General features: G+C 55.3%; 1 protein-coding gene and 1 long non-coding RNA gene across 3 annotated transcripts; one reads left to right on the forward strand and one right to left on the reverse strand.

Moving 5' to 3' along the window:
• Positions 1-15: 15 nt before the first annotated feature.
• On the reverse strand, positions 16-8958 carry LOC139179778 (uncharacterized). The gene is made up of 3 exons (XR_011564138.1): positions 8705-8958; positions 7033-7121; positions 16-3219 (listed from the first exon to the last, which is right to left on the reverse strand). It is a non-coding gene; the product is annotated as an uncharacterized lncRNA (long non-coding RNA).
• Positions 8959-9143: 185 nt separating this feature from the next.
• Positions 9144-16474, forward strand: ZNF853 (zinc finger protein 853). 2 transcript variants are annotated; one of them, XM_070780236.1, is made up of 4 exons: positions 9144-9281; positions 9466-9672; positions 10435-10557; positions 13250-16474. In XM_070780236.1, exons 2-4 carry the CDS (start codon positions 9660-9662, stop codon positions 15187-15189), a joined length of 2076 nt encoding a protein of 691 aa, XP_070636337.1. In that variant the 5' UTR covers positions 9144-9281; positions 9466-9659; the 3' UTR covers positions 15190-16474. The 2 variants fall into 2 exon arrangements, with proteins under 2 accessions (XP_070636337.1, XP_070636339.1); XM_070780238.1 differs by having other exon boundaries at positions 10440-10557.
• Positions 16475-18581: the final 2107 nt, after the last annotated feature.

Genomic DNA, 18581 nt, shown 5'->3' on the forward strand with positions numbered 1-18581 from the left:
GAAGTGTCCTCCACAGTCTGCTGAGGTCCTGGTCAGAAGACTGGATATGATTCTAGCCGCTTCTGTTGCCAGCAGCGCCACAGACTCTCCCCACCCTGTGCAGAGCGCCGGGGTCTGTCTGCTTCAGTCACAAGTCCTTTCTGCCCTCAGGGACAGAACTCAGGCCTCACTGGTTTGGGGAGGAGGGATAGAGACTCAGTAACCCTATTGCTGGGCTCCCCTAGGCTGAAGGTGAGGCGCGAGAGGCGGTTACAGTGAAGAGTGAGTGCTGAGGACTAAGATCAACTCGCAGGGATGAAATTCAGCCTTGTGGCGGTTTACCCTGCTGCTTCTGGCTGCAGACCAGACCCTGGAAGGCCAGATGAGACCAGGTTTTGTGTGTGTGTGTGTGTGTGTGTGTGTGTGACGTCTGGAGTTTGAGACGTCCCTCAGGGTAACACAGCTGCACTGCAGGGCTGGCCTTGGTCGCAAGTCCATGATGTGGGTGACCGTGACCACAGGTGCTGTCTCAGGGACGTGAGCTCTAGGCCCTCGTGGGCCCCAGAAGTGCTCAGCCAGGCTCCCACCACCCCAGCCATGTGTAGGAGCTGGTCTGCAAGCAAAGCCTAGCAGGACCCTGCTTTTAAATTGCTTTTGAGAGCCATGAACTAAAGAAGGAGATGTCCTTTCCTTTGATTTCATTATCCTCATGGTTTTCTGTTTATGGACAAATCTGATGTTGAAGCAGGAACCGAAGTCAAGTACCTACTTCCATCTCTCTCGGTGGGACACAGCCACAGGACTAAGATTAGCACTCGCTGGTTCTTGCTGTCAACTCTGATACCGAGTGTTTCTGTAAAGGGTGCAAAAGGGGCTCTCCTATCACTTCCTGATTAGAGGGCCTCTGAACCTGGCTGTGTCCCAGAAGGTGGGCGTCACCATTTATCTCCAGGGCTACATAGTCTCAGCTCCACTCAGACTTCAGGTGATTTTGCAAAAAAAAAAAAAAAGAAAAGAGGTAGGAAACAAAGCCACTAGAGGCACAGATTTCTTCTGTGGTATTTTTAGCAGTATGTGGGCAATTACAAATGATGGGTGGGCCTCCTGTTAAGTAATTATGTGCCAGGCACTTGCACCATCTTTTTTTTTCTTTACAATGGTGTTTTACATCCATTAAAAATTGATACATAAGAAAATATTAGGCATCAGGGGAAACAAACTACACAGAATGTATAAGAAATTACCCACTGATCCAAAGACATTCCAATTTTTAAATTGAGTGAAGGAAATGAACAGAAAATTCATAGAAAAGAGGGGCTTCCCTGGCAGTCCAGGGGTTAAGATGCCATGCTTCCACTGGGTTGATCCCTGCGTCAGTTCAAAAATCTGCCACGGCCAAATAAGTAAATACAGCCTAATAAATAAGTATATTTTTTAAATGGTATGTACTAAGCCAAAAACAGTGGAAACCTCTGGGGAAGATAATGGACGTTGGGTGACAGCCAAAGGAGGCCTTTCCTTGTCTACACAGTTTTAAAGTTTCAATTTTTATTTTTTAACTCAATTTTAAAAAATATTCTGAGTCGTAAGGAAGGACAAGACTGAATTAGTCCCTGACTCCTGTAAGTAAAAGAAGCCTGGGTCTGGCATACGTACCAGCCGATAACCACACACAGTTTGTTTTTATAAGGATGGTGTATTCACATGTTACTTGTCTAATTACAAGTAAGTTTTTTAAGTGCATTTTAGAACTTCTATTTCTGGTAGTGATGGGTTAGATTTTTCAGCCAACACTTCTGCTTTAATTTAAAACACTGGAAAACATACAATGACCTACTGACAAACCAGCGGGTTATAAAGAACATCCAGCTCAGGGACTTCCCTGGGGGGTCAGTGGTAAAGAATCCGCCTGCCAATGCAGGAGACACAGGTTCCATCCCTGGGCCGGGGGGACCCCACTTGCCGAGGAGCAACTAAGCCTGAGCGTCACAACTATTAAGCCAGTGCTCTAGAGTCGAGGAACCGCAACTGCTGAGCTCCTGCGCTGCAGCTACTGAAGCCCTGGCACCTAGAGCCTGTGCCCCACAACAAGAGAAGCCAGCACAATGTGAAGCCCGCGTGCTGAAACTAGGGGGTAGGCCCCGCTCACCGCAGCTGGTGAAAGTCCACGTGTAGCAACAAAGACGCGGCACGGCCAAAGATAAGATCCAGGGCAGATGGTAAGCGAAAGCAGGTAAGGGGCACAAAGGCACCTGTGCCCCTGAGGGCCCCAAGGATGAAGGGCTCAAGTGGGGATCTACTAGGAGACCCACTCTCCGTTCTGCTGGAACCCCTGGTATATACCTTGAAGAAGAACAGAAGACGGCAGGGAATGTTGCCCTCGAGCTGAGTGGAGCCTGGGAAAAGCCAAAGGGGAGTCTGGTTCCTAAGAAGTGAGGGGCGGGGCAAGTCCTCACCCTGGGTTGACAGCACTGGTCACCCCGGGACTCTGCCTGCCGTGACCTCAGTCCTTAGGGCTTCCTGGGCTTGCAGTCCTCCCCACTGCCCTCGAGGAGCAAACACACATTCTCTGGAGGAAAGTCAGTCATCCTGGGCTCAACCCACCAATGACTGTCCAAGGAGACCGACTGATGTCCAGTGAGAGATGAACAACAGTGGGGACCAGCAGATGCAACTGACAGAAACAGGTTCAAAAAGTCTTCCAGTGTCACAGCTGGACTAAAACAGTCATGGTTAATGGCATAAAAGACAAATGGGAAACTACAGGGGGAAATTACTAGGTAACTGTGAATTACCAGAGAAGGCAATGGCACCCCACTCCAGTACTCTTGCCTGGAAAATCCCATGGATGGAGGAGCCTGGTGGGCTACAGTCCATGGGGTCACTAAGAGTCGGACACGACTGAGCGACTTCACTTTCACTTTTCACTTTCATGCATTGGAGAAGGAAATGGCAACCCACTCCAGTGTTCTTGCCTGGAGAATACCAGGGATGGGGGAGTCTGGTGGGCTGCCATCTATGGGGTCACACAGAGTTGGACACGACTGAAGCGACTTAGCAGCAGCAGCAGTGTGAATTACCTAGAAGATGGGGGAAAAAAAACTTCGGTAGAACTTCTAGAAATGAAAAGTAGGAACTTCCCTGGTCATCCAGTGGCTAAGACTCCACACTCCCAGTGCAGGAGACCCAGGTTCAATCCCTGGTCAGGGAACTAAGATCCTCCATGCCTCACAGGATGGCCTAAAAGTTAAAAACAAAAACAGATAAAGTACAGTATTTTAATTATACCTAAACTGAGCGCTGAAGAATTGATGCTTTTGAACTGTGGTGTTGGAGAAGACTCTTGAGAGTCCCTTGGACTGCAAGGAGATCCAACCAGTCCATTCTGAAGGAGATCAGCCCTGGGATTTCTTTGGAAGGGATGATGCTAAAGCTGAAACTCCAGTACTTTGGCCACCTAATGCGAAGAGTTGACTCATTGGAAGAGACTCTGATGCTGGGAGGGATTGGGGGCAGGAGGAGAAGGGGACGACAGAGGATGAGATGGCTGGATGGCATCACTGACTCGATGGACGTGAATCTGAGTGAACTCCGGGAGTTGGTGATGGACAGGGAGGCCTGGCGTGCTGCGATTCATGGGGTCGCAAAGAGTCAGACACAACTGAGCAACTGAACTGAACTGAACTGAACTGATGCCTTCTTCAGGGCTTCCCAGGTGGTGCTAGTAGTAAAGAATCTGCCTCCCAATACAGGAGACATAAGAGACGATCGAACCCAGGGTTCGATCCCTAGGTTGGGAAGATCCCCTGGAGGAGGAAATGGCATCCCACTCCAGTATTCTTGCCTGGAGAATCCCATGGACTGTAACCCACCAGTCTCTTCTGTCCATGGGATTCTCTGGCGAAGAATACTGGAAGGCAATGGCTAATAATTCTGCCACATACACTTGCTCCAGCTTCCCTGGTGGCTAGTGGTAAAGAATCCGCTTGCCAATGCAGGAAATGTAGGTTTGACCCTGGGTCAGGAAGATCCCCTGGAGAAGGGAATGGCAACCCACTCCAGAATTCTTGCCTAGAAAACTCCATGGACAGAAGAACCTGACGGGCTACAGTCCACGGGGTCACAAAGAGTTGGACATGACTGAGTGAGCACATGCCTCCTTCAACTTATAAAATCCTGTTCAATGTCACTTAATTTTGTTAATGCAAATTAGAGCAGTGAGGTAATTTTTGCCCATCATATTGTCAGCTGTTAAAAAAAAAAATGTGTGGCAAGCAAGCATCTGGTTTGGTCTTTGTCACTAAGTCATGTCTGACTCATTGTGATCCCAGGGAGTGTAGCCTGCCAGGTTCTTCTGTCCATGGAGTTTTCTAGGGAAGAATTCTGGAGTGGGTTGCCATTCCCTTCTCCAGGGGATCTTCCTGACCCAGGGATCAAATCCACATTTTCTGCAATGGCAAGCAGATTCTTTACCACTAGCCACCAGGGAAGCTGGAGCAAGTGTATGTGGCAGAATTATTAGCCATTGCCTTCCAGTATTCTTCGCCGGAGAATCCCATGGACAGAAGAGCCTGGTGGGTTACAGTCCATGGGATCACAAAGAGTTGGACACAACTGAACGACTAACACCAGTCATCTGGGATTCTCAGGTGGCGCTAATGGTAAAAGAATCCACCTGTCAATGCAGGAGGCAAAAGAGACGAGGGTTCGATTCCTGGGTCAGAAAGATCCCCTGGAGTAGGAAACAGCAACCCACTCCAGTATTCTTGCCTGGAAAATTCCATGGGCAGAAGAGCCTGGGGGGCTACAGTCCATGGAATTGCAAGGAGTCAGACACGACTGAGCGACTGAACACAACCAGTCGTCTGTCTCCTTCTTGACAAAGGACCTCTTTGGGGGCAAGTGTTTGACAGGCAGCCCCTTCAGGGAAGCTGGGCCCCTCCTCTGGAGTGGATTGTGTGTGTGTGCTAAGTCCCTCGAATGGTTAGCACTCTGCTTTCACAGCTGTGGGCTCAGGTGAACCTGGGGGTTCAGGTGACACATTCCAGGTCAGGGAGGAAAAAAAAGAGCAAGTTGTTGAAAGTCAATGTGTATATTAGGATCTGGACCGTGTAAACGCATTGTGAATAAATACCAATACATTCCAGTTACGATGGATCTGTTTCTGTCCATCCACAATTCAGCCCCCCTTTCCTGCTGGTGATAGCATCCTGACTTCACCCCTGAGGCCCTGGATCCATCCTTGATCCAGGCATGGCCCAGCTGAGCCCTGCAGCCCCCGTGGTGGTTGCCTGAAGGTGAACCCATGAACCAATGAGCCCTGATGAAACCCAACTCCAGAATCTGAGCCAGAACTGGCATAAGCCTGGGGCCAGTAAACCAAAGGCAGGGAGAGTTCATCTTGAAAGCAAGGGGGATTTAATGACCACACACATGACCAAACTGCCCAGGGTCAGCCAGCATCCTAGGAAATCCTCCAACAGAAGAAATGAAATAGACACATTGGAGGGAGGGGGGGAACAAGTGGAGCAAACAAAGATGACAGAGGGAGCAGGAACAAACTTCACTGTCCTCAGAGAGATGAGAGCAAGCGCTGGAATCATGAAACAAGAACAGCATGCATGAGAAAAGCAAGAGCTTGAGAATAAGAAAGCTCTGGGGAATGGAAGACAGAATACCAGAAATAAAAGCATTCAACAGAACGCTTAGAAGAAAATGAAGAGAAAAGCTTCCAGAAAGTGTACCGAGAGGTTAAGTGATGACAAATAGAAGAGAAGTTAAAATTGAGAGGAGTGGAACAGAGGGTCCAATATCTGAAAAAATCAAAATTCCAGAAAAGGAGAAAAGAAAACCAAGGGGAACACAATCAAAGAAATTACTCAAATTCACTTCTCAGAACCGATAAACATGAGTCTCCAGATTGAAGTGGCTGCCTGAGTGTCCACGAGCGAATTTCAGAATACAGGTTTAAAAAATATATATCTACAAGCTTCCAGAGAGAAAAACTGGAGGAAGACATGGCAACCCACTCCAGTATTCTTGCCAGGAAAATCCTGCAGACAGAGGAGACTGGCAGTCTACAGTCTATGCAGTCACAAAGGGTCAGACACAATCGAGCGACTGAGCACACAGCACAGAGAGAAAGTATCAGTCATGTGCAAAGGACTGGGTATCAAAATGGCCCTGGACATCCGTAATAGTAATACCCAAAGCCAAAAAGCAATGAAGAGGAGAGTGACTTCCTCAGTGGTCTAGCAGTTGACTCTGCTCCCAGGGCAGGGGGCCCAGGTTCTATCCCTGACCAGGGAACTAGATCCTGCATGCTGCAACCAAGCCCAGCACACACCGCCCTGACCTCATACGCTGGCCTCATGTTTGGACGTTCCCAGGCCACCTGCACTTCCGACCAGCTGGCTACAAAGTCAGGATTCCTGTGACCCACTCGGGTTCGTTAATGCGTTAGATCAACTCACAGAATTCAGGAAAGCACTTACACTGATGGCTGTCTGAGTGCGTGTCTGTGTGTTCAGTGGAGTCCGACTCTTTGCGGCCCCATGGACTGTAGCCCGCCAGACTCCTCTGTTCATGGGATTTCCTGGAGTGGGCAGCCATTCCCTTGTTAGGAGATCTTCTTGACCCAGGGATCAAACCTGGTTCTCCTGCATTGCAGGTGGTTTCTTTACCGTCTGAGCCACCAGAGTTTGAAGCTCTCACCCAGAAAACAGGATAAAGACCAGACAAATGATTAGACAATGGGAGGATGGCAGGGAAAGTATGCATGTCTCTGTGTGGTTTAAACAGTTTAACCAGCACCTTCCAGAGTGGGATGTCAATAGATATGATCTAAACTGGAAAAAGCAAGTAAGAGCGTTAGAAGCACAATATTTAGAAACATGGCAAGAGAGATCTGAAGAAATGGGAGTGGACTCACAAGTGAGGAGAAACTTTTCTTGTTGCTGCAGATATTGTAGAACTATTTGATTTACTCAACTTGGTATACGTGTTACCTTGATTAAAAAAAAGAAGAAGAAAGTAAGTAAGACAGGGACTTACCTGGCAGTCCAGTGGTTAGGACTCCATGCTTCTAACTGCAGGGGGCCTGGGTTCAGTCCTTGATCAGGGAGCAAGGATCCTGCGTGTTGCTGCATGGTGCAGCAAAAAAAGAGAGAAAATTTTGAAAAAAAAAAAGATTAAAGGGAAGAAGAGGAAGAAAGCAAAAGAAAGGGTGGTAGCTTTGGTCAAGCCAGTGCTCAGGTGTGGACCAGAGAAACGTTCTTGGGGAGAGCTGCCCCGGGAAGACACCTGAGTGCAGGTTGGCACGATGTAAGGGTGGGCAATGAGCCTGGTGAAGGAAGAGAGCCTGCAAAGGTGGTACGTGGGGAAGAAGGGGAACCAAGAGTGCTCTCCCAGCAAAGCTGCCTAGAGGTGGGACGAACTGAGAGATCAGTGGAGGTCCCTGGTGACATCAGGCAGGGCTGTCTGAGTGCAGTGACGAGGCAGAGGCCAGGCTGCAGAGAGGGAAGGGGGGTCAGGACGATGGGGGTATGGACAGAACTATCATGGGGCATCTTTCCAGCAAATTTGGCACCAAGGGCAAGAGAGCAAGGTTGGGGGGGCGGTGCCTGTTTTAAGATGAGAGAGCTGTGGGAATGAGCAAGCGCTGTTGGAAAGAAGGCAGCAGAGGGGGGAGGTTAAAAATTCAGGGGCGGGGAGTGGATCCTCTGGGCTTGAGGTCTCCCAGGAGGCAGGAGGAGGCAGAAATAGCTTTGCTCTCAACTCTCCCAGGCAGAAGAAGGGGCACGCCTGCCCCGGGCAGGAGGGAGCCAGTTCATTCACCCCCAGGCACCCGGCTAGTGGGGTGCGGTCCCACCGCCCCAATGGAAGGCCATAATTGGCCTCCTAACACGGCTGGAAGAGCCCCCCTTGGGAACCCAGATTTTTCAGCCTCCAAAGATGGGCTCTCGCTGCGCTTATTTCTCTACGGAGGCAGATGCGGTCCCTGCCCTCTGGAGCATCTCATCTGGGGTGAAGCTGCCAGACAGAGTGTAGGCGGTTCAGGCAAGGGCGAGAGGGGAAGCCCCAATCTCCACTCCCAAAGGGCCTGGAAGAATCCAAAATCGGAACAAGGGGGCCACAGGTGTGGCAGCTATGTGAGCGTGGAGACAGTAAGGGGGGAGGGGCTGTGACCACAGTAGGACCCCTGTCCCCCTCCAGTGGGGCACCCCCGTGCTCCCCCCAGGAGCATCTGCGGCCAGTGCTTTGGGTTTTCGGAGAACTGGAGCATCCCGATTTCAGCGTCAGCCCCTCTCCAGATGCGAGAGAACAGAGTAGCAAAGGGGCGGGATATGGAGACACAGGGACCCCTCCTGACCCGCGGGGAAGCGGCTCGGCACCACCAGGGAGGGCGGCTGCCCTGAGCGGCTGAGGAGGGGGTTGGGGAGGGCGGAGGGTGGGGGTGGCGAGGGGGCCTGGCCACGCGGCGGTACGCACAGCGCAAGGGCGCAGAGAGAGCCAAGCTTAGCTCTCCAGTCGGCCAGGGTGGCCCCTACGGCCCCATCTGGTCCTTTGGGGTCCACGCCCACCTGACTGCCGGCCACAACTCCCCGCGCCCCCAGGCCCATCCCCGCCACATCCAGGACATGGGTCTAGGGGGACGAAGGAGAGGCCTCTCTAGGGTGTGCGCAGCGGCCCGGGATGGGGCTTCGTGAACCGAGCGTCACCTAACTGAGTGCGACTTGAACCCCGTTTGTCCCGGTGCCGTGCCTGCCCTTCAGCGGGCTGCCGAGCCCGGCTGGGAGCCTCCCCTGCACTCGCGCGGCGACGGTCGCCAACCCGGGCGCGCGGACGCGCACATCCGGAGATGCTGCGGAGCGCGCTGCGCCCGGCCCCGGCGCCCCCGGCTCGCGCCCCCTGCGCGGGGTGAGTGGCCGGGCCGGGAAGGGTTAAGCCCACCGAGCTCGCGGCGGCCTAGAGCGGCGGCGGCGGCGGGGGCCGGGGCGCGGGGGACAGGATGCGGATGCCGGGGGGACTTCCTGTGCCGGCCCCCGCCGCCCCCGCCCCCGCCCCCGGCCCGGCAGCTGCCCGCTCGGACGCACGGCCGGCCGGTCGCACGCTCGGGCGGGCGGGCGAGCGCACGGGGACCCCGGCCCGGCCGCGGCGCCCGCCCCCCGCCCGCCTTCCGCGCGGCCCGGCCCGGCCCAGGCCGCCCGCCCGCCGGCTCCTGGCACCTGTGGCGGCGGGCAGATCCCTGGCCGGCCCCGCGCTGCCCTGGGCTGAAACGACACCGGTCCACCGCCCACCAGGTCCGCCCCCGGTCCGCCCTCGGCGCCCGCAATGGTCCCGCCCTGAGCCCCGCGCTGGTTCGGGGCTCTGTCTACACCCCTCCACCCCGCCCCCTGCCTTCCCCCCGCCCCCGCCCCACGCCCCAGGGGGCCCACACCAACTTCTGCTCTTGAACTCTGCTCTGCCCCCCTTCTTTTGGCCCAGGGCGACCTCGGCAACCCTGACAGCAACAGACCGTCCCAAGTGACCAGAAAGCCCACCCGGGTGGCCCAGCGCCTCCCCGGCTCTTTCTGGATGGGGGCACCTGGCGAAGGAGCTGGCTAAACGCTCTGGCCTTCACCTTCCATTCCCTGCTGACCACACCTCCCCTAGTGCCCAGGCTGCCCGCAGAGCAGGCGATGCTTGTGCCAGGTGAGGCCCAGGAGGGTAGGTCAGCAGGGCGAACCCAGGGAGGCTTTTCTTAAGAGGGTTGGGCTGGATTCTTGGAAGCTAGAGGGACCTGGAGTCATCCTCTTAGGAGGCGAGGATACCGCCACAGGGACCCTGGGGGGACACTGGAGAGGGGCGGGGAGCCCTGCAGACCTCAGGAGCGCTGGGGCACAGGGCCAGGCCCGCAGCCCTCCAGTTGCAGGGCTTGTAGTGCTCTGGGAACCTAGCGTCCTGGGAACTGAGGTAGCACCTGGATGGACTCACATGGCCCAGAACTGGCGGTCTGCTGGTGACCTGGGAAGACTGGGCCAATCCCCAGAGCAGCTTGGGAGGCAAGAGACCAGGGAATTGAACAGACTTGTTCATGTTTTGAGGGGGCCAGGGGAATGTGAGATGGAGATGGACAAACAAGTCTTTTTTCCTATAAAGTTCCCCAAACATCCCTTCTGGGAGTGTACCTAGCCATTGTCTCTCATCATCGGTGATGAGCAGCTGCAAGAGCTGCCCCAGGCAGGAGGCTGGACGTGGGCCCTGCACAAAGTCAGGAGAGTCAGGACTCCCTGTGCAGGGAGCTGGCCCTAGGAGCAGGGCCTCCAGGCTGCCCTCGCTCATCCTTTTCCCGGCCGTGGACCACACTGTCCTCCTTTCCGGCAGGGGTGAGCTGCAGACTTGAGGCAGCAAGGCATCAGGGCCCCTGGCCCGGGGCTCCCCGCCAGTCTGAACAGCTTCCTTCCTTCCCCTCAGCACAGCCGGCTCCCCAGGATCTTGGTCTGACCGCCAGGATGAAGGTGAGGCGGGCAACCAAGACCATCGTGCGGAAGCCTCGCCGTCTTAAAGATGGGGGCCTGGGGCCCGACACCCCCTCAGGTAAGGGGCTAAGGGTGGGGGACACCTCTGACCTCCTGAACCAGGAGATGGTCCTCAGGTCCCTGGCGAGGATCCTTTGACCAAGCCCCAGGCCTGCTGAGAGGGAGCCCTGAAGGTTGGCAAGCAGCCGTCTGTCTGGGGTGTGGCGGGGAGGCTGCACGCCCTCACATCGGCAGGGTCACCTCGGGGTTTTCTGAAGCCACCATCAGGCTGTAGTGTTGCTGGTGAGGGCTGTCTGGCAGTGCGCACGTTCTCAGCCCCCATCCCCACCTGGACGCGTGCTGCTGGTTCCCAGGGCTCACAACCTCCGTTTCCTTCCACTCTCCTCCCTGTGACTTAAGGTCCCAGATTGAATTCAGGGGCTGAGGGGCACCTTTGTCGCTGGTTGTTTGGCTTTTCTTTTCTCTGTGGCCTCTGGTCTTGTCCGCTTTTCCTTGACTTCTGCCTGCTTCCATCCATCTTTCTCTCCTTTTTCCCGGAGGCAAATGTGGCCTCGAAGAACGTTCCAAGACTTGCCCCGCTCCCCACTCTCGGCAAATCTCCCAAGGCGGCCATGCTCACGGGAGCCACCTCCCTACTCTGTGCTTTGAGAGCACTGAGTGAGGGGCTGGGCAGGGTTGAACAGAACATGAAAAGGACCAAAGGGACGAGGCATCGGATGGGGATGTGTGGACCCAACTAGGACCCTTGGCCTTCCACCACACACACACCTCCCCTCCACCCCCCACCGCCAGCTTCCCCATGTGGCTTGTGAGATCGGAGTTCCCCGACCAGGGATCGAACCCACACCCTCTGCAGTAAGAGCTCAGAGTCCTAATCACTGGACCACCAGGGAATTCCCAGGACTCTTGGCTTAAATACTCAACTGACAAAAATCTCGCGAGAGTAGGCACATCCGATGACACTTCAGTATACATTTACCAAAATATCGTTGGTAAGAGTGTGCAAATGCCGTGAGAAGCAGGGAGTGGTCGTTTGGCCAAGCACTGTCCTAGAAATGAGAGGACCTACCCAGAGGGGTGATGAGTCCCGGCTGCCCCCAGAGGTGGTAGGAGGAGGGAGTGCCCATGTGACCTTGGATTTGCCAAGACAACAGGTTGTCTGTGATGGTCTGTCTTCCCTCACTTCCCGCATACTCCCACCTGGTGTGAGTGTGTAAGAAAAATGCACTCACTGATCCATTAGCCTAAGCGAAGGGTCTTGGGAATAGGTTTTCTAAGAGGGAATTATTTACATGTAGATATCCCTTGATTTTATGAAATCAGTATATTCCTGGAAAGTCAGCCAGAAAGCAAAATTGGGTCAACCAAACCTCTACTTCCCATTCCAAAGTTGAAAATACGATGCTATGGGAAAAACAGATGTTGAATCAGACTTGGGAATGGAGAAGGCCTCTTTGGATTTTCTGATAGCACAGCAGTATGCTCAGAGTGAGACACTGCGTGTGGGTTTTGTGACATGTAGCAATGAGGTGAGTCCTGTATCGCCGAGCTTTCTCTACATCGTGCACCATGCTGGGGCTGTGTGTTTATTCCCTCTAATTTTTCGCAATTTCCCGGAAAAGGGTTTAGCTCCTTTAAGCAGATGGGGAAACTCAGGTTCCCAGGGGTTAAGTAACTGGCCAGTCGCCATGTAGACTTGGGGCTGTGAATTGTTCCTTTCCATCCGAGAATTAACAGCCTAAAACTACTTCCAGCCTCAGACTTCCCTGGCAGTCTAGTGGTTGAGACTCTGCATTTCTAATGCAGGGGACTCGGGTTCCACTCCTGGTTGGGGAACTAAGATCCTACATGCTGAGTGGTACAGCCAAAAAACAAACAAACAAGCAGACCACTTTCAGTCTAAAGGCTATTTCAAATGGAGCTAGTTGTATCCTTGGTATTAATATTTCCAAACTTCTTGCTAATTTTCAAGACAATTCCTAACCCACAGGGAGAGGGATTTTTCAAGTACCTACTAAGGGTGATGCCGGGGCCCTTCCTGCTTGACTCATTAAGCTGGCAGTGTGGGGATGACAAAGGTATATTCCAGACCAGGAGGGCCCTGAACCTGCAGGAGGTTAGCCAGCTGCTACTTGGTAGAATTACCGGGCACCTCCCACCTGGAAACCTCGTGTTCTCTCTGACTTCGGTGATTTTTAGAAACTGCTTTGGAAACACTTCCAGGCAGCCTGACAGAAATTCTGTATTATGTACAGAGAGGGTGAGTTTCATTTGTTTCGAGTGTGACCTTTGACTGAGGTCAGAGTTCAGCATGGGCTTGTGGCTTAGCCATGGGAATGGCAGATTCACAGATTCCTCTCAGATGGCGGTTAGGCCCAAAGGACTTTTCGGGGAGTGGTGTTGGGGAGCCCCAGGCACCCAGAGTGGTGTCACTGCCAAGGTCTAAGCATCGAGCCTGTGTGGAAGAAGGCCCCGAGGAGAGGTTGGGGACCTGGGGTCCAGAGTGATGTGACCAGCTAGCTGTCCCTTGGATACATTTCTAAGCCAACTCCACACCGCTGGGCATTTCCCTTTCTATCCTGCTGCCATTGTCACGTGGTCCCGTGTTCTGGGGGTCCCTGCTGAGGGCTCAGGAGCGTATCATAGAGTGACTGTACATGGGGGAGGGTAAGGAAGGACATCATGGGAGTCTGAACCAGAGAGCTGACTCCAGATCTTTCTCTCCTGGCTTCCTGCCATTCCCACTCCAGGTGGCAGCGGTGGGAGTGAGAGTCAGGAGAGGAGCAGCAGCCCACCTCGGCCAGCAGTCTCAGCTCCCAAGTGGGCCAGTGAAGTCGCTGAGGAGACTGCGTCAGGACGGCAGAAGCTGCAAGCCCGACAGTTAAAACAGTGGCCAGAGCAGCAGCCACAACCGCAACCACACAACCAAGGGTCAGGACCTCAGCCAGAGTCGCAGCAGCAGCAGCAAGATGGGCAAGAGCCGCTGCCCCAACCGCAGCCAGAATTGCAGGAAGAACCCCAGTCTGAACAACAGGGGCCGCTGAAACCACGGCTTCGGCTTATGCCGCGGCAGAAACAGTCACGGGAGCAGCACAGGCAGGTGCGACGGCGGTCGCGGCTGCGGCAGGAACGGTTCCAGCGGCAGGAACTGCAGGAAAAGCCCCCGTGTGTGCAGTATGAGCAGCAGAAGCAGCTGCAGCGGCAGGAACAATCAGAGGAGAGGCAAGTGCAAGAACAGCAGCTGCCACAGCTGCAGCAGGAGCTGCAACAGGACTTACAGCAGGGATGGCCACAGCTGCCGCAGCAAGCGGTACAACAGCTGCAGCAAGCGGTACAGCAGCCACAGCAGCTACAACAGCAGGAGCCATTACAACCACAGCAGGAGCAGCTACAATCACAGCAGGAGTCACTGCAACCACAGCAAGAACAGTGTCAGCTGCTGCAGCAACAGCAAGAACAGCTCCAGCACCAAGAACAGTTGCAGCAACAGCTGTTGCAGCAGCAAGAGTTACAGCGGCAGCAGCAGCAACAGCAGCAGGAACACTTACTACCACAGCAGGAGCAGTTAGAGCTGCAGCAGCAGCTGCAGAAGCAGCAGGAACAGTTGCAGCTGCTGCAGCAGCAGCAAGAACAGCTGGAGCTGTTGCTGCAGCAGCAGCAGCAGTTGCAGCAGCAGCTACAGCCCCGGCCTCTGGGGCCGGAGGAGGAGGAGGAGGTTGAGCTGGAGCTCATGCCGGTGGACGTGGAGTCTGATCAGGAGCTGGAGCGGCAGCGGCAGGAGCTGGAGCGGCAGCAGGAGCAGCGGCAGCTGCAGCTCCAACTGCAGGAGCAGTTGCAGCAGCTGGAGAAGCAGCTGGAGCAGCAGCTGGCGCAGCCGCTGGCGCAGCCGCCGGAGGTGCAGCTGGAGCTGACACCGGTGGAGCCTGGGGTACACCCGCCTGAGCTGCAGCTGGAGCTGACCCCTGTGCCGCCCGAGCTGCAGCTGGAGCTGGTGCCGGCCGCTGCGGGGGCGCCCGCCGCGGTGGTGGTGGCGCCTCCGGGCTACGTGGTGCTGCAGGAGCTGATGGTGCTGCCAGCGGCCGTGTCGGCGCCCTCCATAGTGGCTGTCCCGGGCCCGCCGAGCGGCGCGGCCCTGACGCCGGCCCGGCCGCCCCGGCGGCGGCGGCGCGCCCGGGACCGGCCGACCATCTGCGGGGAGTGCGGCAAGGGCTTCAGCCGCAGCACGGACCTGGTGCGGCACCAGGCCACACACACGGGCGAGCGGCCGCACCGCTGCGGCGAATGCGGCAAGAGCTTCTCGCAGCACTCGAACCTGGTGACGCACCAGCGCATCCACACAGGCGAGAAGCCCTACGCGTGCCCGTACTGCGCCAAGCGCTTCAGCGAGAGCTCGGCACTCGTGCAGCACCAGCGCACGCACACGGGCGAGCGGCCCTACGCCTGCGGCGACTGCGGCAAGCGCTTCAGCGTCTCTTCCAACCTGCTGCGCCACCGCCGCACGCACTCTGGCGAGCGGCCCTATGCCTGCGAGGACTGCGGCGAGCGTTTCCGCCACAAGGTTCAGATCCGCCGCCACGAGCGCCAGCTGCACGGCGCCGGCCGCTCCCGGGGCCTCGGCCTGCTCCGCGGTGCGCGCGTGGCCGCCGGGGGCGCCCCGCGTGCCGAGCCGGCGGCGGACAAGGCGCCCTGACCCGGGGTCGGGGCTGGGGACGAGGGCGCCGAGGTCGGGGAGGGCGCCGCTTCCCCCGCACCCGGGAAGCACCGAGCGCTTGGAAGTCTTGACCACGTGCCGCAACATCCTGGAATATCGCTGGCATCCTTCTTCCGGGCCAACTGAGTGACGGACCGATTCACCCTCGGAAACACTCCACGGGAGGATATCGACGAGGCTAAAGCGGCACGGAGGTGGCACATTACTGCCCACAGCACATGGTTCAGGGTCGTCTTTGGGTACGAATGGGTTAAGAAGTTGGCCAGTTTCTCTCCCAGAGAAGTTGGACTTGACTGGAGTTGAGAGCCACGGGGGAAAACCAACGGCAGGTCGAGACGCTGGGTGACATTCGACAGAGCTCCAACACTAACCAGGGAAGCCGACATAACGTGGTATAACACAAGTAAAAGGGTCCTGGTGAAAATTATTTCATGGGGGAAGAGGAAATTTATCTGCACTACGTAGAAAGCTGATCAAGGCATTCGGTTATCCTCAGTGGCTTTTGCCTTGAAAATACTTCCGCGAATGAAAGTTCATTAGGGTGGACGAAATCCTCATGTAAATGTTTTGTGTTCATGAACACAGGGTCCCAGCGTCCACTGGGTCAATGTGCAAAGGCCAGGAAGTCCACTCTGGGTGCAGGTGAAACCTTCCCTCCAGGGCCACACCCAAACAAGCCTCCCAGGCAGGCGCTGGGGTATTCCCAGGCTCACAGGCGGTCCCTAAATCCTCTTGAATAGAATCGGGGGGCGGAAGCAGAGGGCATCCTGTGAGTGCTGTCCAAGGCCCTAAGGGATGGTCCCTCCATCACTCCCAAAGACCTCCCTGTAGCCCCCACCTGCCTTGCCTTCTCAGAAGCCAGTACACCCACTGCGGCTTAGGGGCTGGGACCTTGAGATGCAGGGGCAGGTTCTCTCAGGCCAGGCCGCGCAGAGGGCCAGCCTGAGTAGACCCTGCCTCGTCTCTGGGGGTCAGAAGGAGAATACGGGGGACAAGGACAGGAGGCAACAGAAATGCTCTTTATGGCGATTTTGTAAACGTCTGGGGGTCGGAGCAGCAGCAATCTCCATGTCTTGTGGGAGGGCAGGATGATGTTGTGGGGGCACCTGGTATCTCTGGTCCTTCCGGCCCTTCCTGCTCCTGACTCCCCCACGTGGCTCCTTAGACGCTGCCTGACTCCCCTCCCTGCTTCTCCTTTACTAACACAGCCTGCTCCATTTTACCAACATGTTGGTGAGAAACAAAATAAACAAAAATGAGGAAATAGCTTGTCCTGTCTTTGTGTTTTCACCTCTGGATTTTACAGGGCTTCATTTCTCTGTCACATTTTGCCCGTTGCTCTAGAAGCAGACAACTTCGTACTCAGAACCATGCCCATCTCTGCACCCCAGACCCTTCCTTCCAGCCTGAGATTCTTGGCCAGGGATGGGCTTATTCAGTAAAACTCTCCTGGGAGGGACGGGGACCAGAAAGTGGATGCTGGAGGAAGCCGGTTTTGGGCATCTCCTCCGGACAAGTTTTGAAGCCGTCCAGTCCAACGGTAGTGTGGACTGCTGGTGACAGTGGCGAGTGTGCTGGGTCACCTGGAGGGGTGTCGTGAGGACTGAGGCCCCTGCCAGCCCTGAGAGTCCCTGGCTCTAAGACTCAACAGTCAAATGCTCTCAGATGCCTTTTTACCATCTTTGTCTCCCCTTGTCTTCCAGCTTTTGCTTTCAACCTTCCTGCCCTCAGCTCTTCTTTGCTGGATGACCCTAGGGGCTGCTGAAGCCTCTTGACCCACGTGTGTGGAGAGCTGGATGTACCTGGGGATTGCCTCCCCCACGGTGGCTCTTGGCCAATGAAAGACAGGTGTTCAAACCAAGCTCCTCCTCTTCCAGCCAGCACTGCTCGGAGGCATGGATCATGGCCAAGCTTGTCTGTGGGATCCCATGCGAGCATCTCTGCAGGGTTTGCCTTGAGACTCGCCCTTACTCTGCTTCTTCTCCTTTGTGGTCTTATTTCCTTTACTCAGATACTCACTGGGAGCAGGGCCTTAATAAGTCACTCACGCCTATAATCCTTGTTTCAGGGTTTGCTTGTCAGGAGCCCACCTTCAGACTGATGGTGTTGACAGTGGGCTTAGGAAGTGGAGTCTAAGGTGGGGACCATGGGCTTGGAGCACTCTCCCATCGCAGCAACAGGCTCTCCCTGTTGTGACTCCTGACTGCTATCATGATGGACAGGACAGGATACCAGCTGAGAGGGGCTGCCCAGCTCATGTCCTCATCCTGAGGACCTGGGATACGCTAGAGAATGGTTATTCTAGGGACTGTGGGATGGGTTGGTTTTGCTGAGCACCACTGAAGCCATGATGCGGGTGAAAGAGAGGCTCGGGATCACAGTTATCAGCTGAAGGCCCAGAGGGTCAGTCAGGAGGCCTCTGTGCCGTAAAGAAACTAAGTTCCTCCTGCCGAGGACCGACTACCAGAGACCGGGGACAGGGCCTGAGGCAAGAGGAATGAAACCTGGGTAGGATTGGGGATGTCCTTGAGCACACATTCCCCCCAACTCTATGGGCCTGTGAAAGTGGCCTGATTTCCCTGGCTAAAAACACCAGCTCTGGGGATTTGCCTGGTGGTCCAGTGGTTAAGAATCCACCTGACAATGCAGGGGACCCAGGCTTGACCCCTGGTCAGGTAATTTAAGATCCCCTATGCCATGGAGAAACTAAGCCTGCGTGCTGCAACTCCTGAAGCCCATGTGCCACAACTAGAGTCTGGAAGCTGCCACGAAAGATCCTGCACGATGCTGCAACAGGGCCTGATGCAGCAAAGAAAGAAAGAAAATGTAGTTTAAAAGCATCAGCTGTGCCTCTTACCTTGTCCAGAGACGGTTGAGGCAGGTGTTTTTCAAGACACTACTTGTCCTCCTATAATGAAGTCCTAGGCCCAGCATGGCTTGGCTGGGGCAATGCTGGCTCTGCCAAGAGTGGGGAGGGATTATTTGCCAAAGGAGCTGCAAGTCCTGGCTAATACCTCCAGGCAGGAAACAGGGAAGTACACTTGGGAGTGGATCTAGAAGGCGAGGGGCTGAGAGTGGGTGGCATTTTAGGCTGGAGATTAAGACATGCTTCTGGGGCTTCCCTGGTGGCTCAGTGGTAAAGAATCCACCTACTAATGCAGGGGACACGGGTTCAATCCCTGGGTCGGGAAGATCCAACATGCTGCAGACCTACTAAGTGCACACGCCACAGGTATTGAACCTGTGCTCCAGAGCCCGGGAGCCGCAACTACTGAGGCTAGAGGACCCTAGAGCCCTTGTTCCCCAACAAGAGGAGCCGTCACAATGAGAAGCCCGAGCACTGCAGCTGGAGTAGCCCCCACTCGGCACAA

Source organism: Bos indicus, chromosome 25 (genome assembly GCF_029378745.1).
Source record: "Bos indicus isolate NIAB-ARS_2022 breed Sahiwal x Tharparkar chromosome 25, NIAB-ARS_B.indTharparkar_mat_pri_1.0, whole genome shotgun sequence".
NCBI classification, from domain to species: domain Eukaryota; kingdom Metazoa; phylum Chordata; class Mammalia; order Artiodactyla; family Bovidae; genus Bos; species Bos indicus.

Bases quoted from the DNA above. Each gene is read 5' to 3' on its own strand.
- ZNF853 (XM_070780236.1), top strand. The intron at 10,558-13,249 runs GTAAGGGGCTAA...TTCCCACTCCAG, and splicing joins GGGGCCCGACACCCCCTCAG to GTGGCAGCGGTGGGAGTGAG.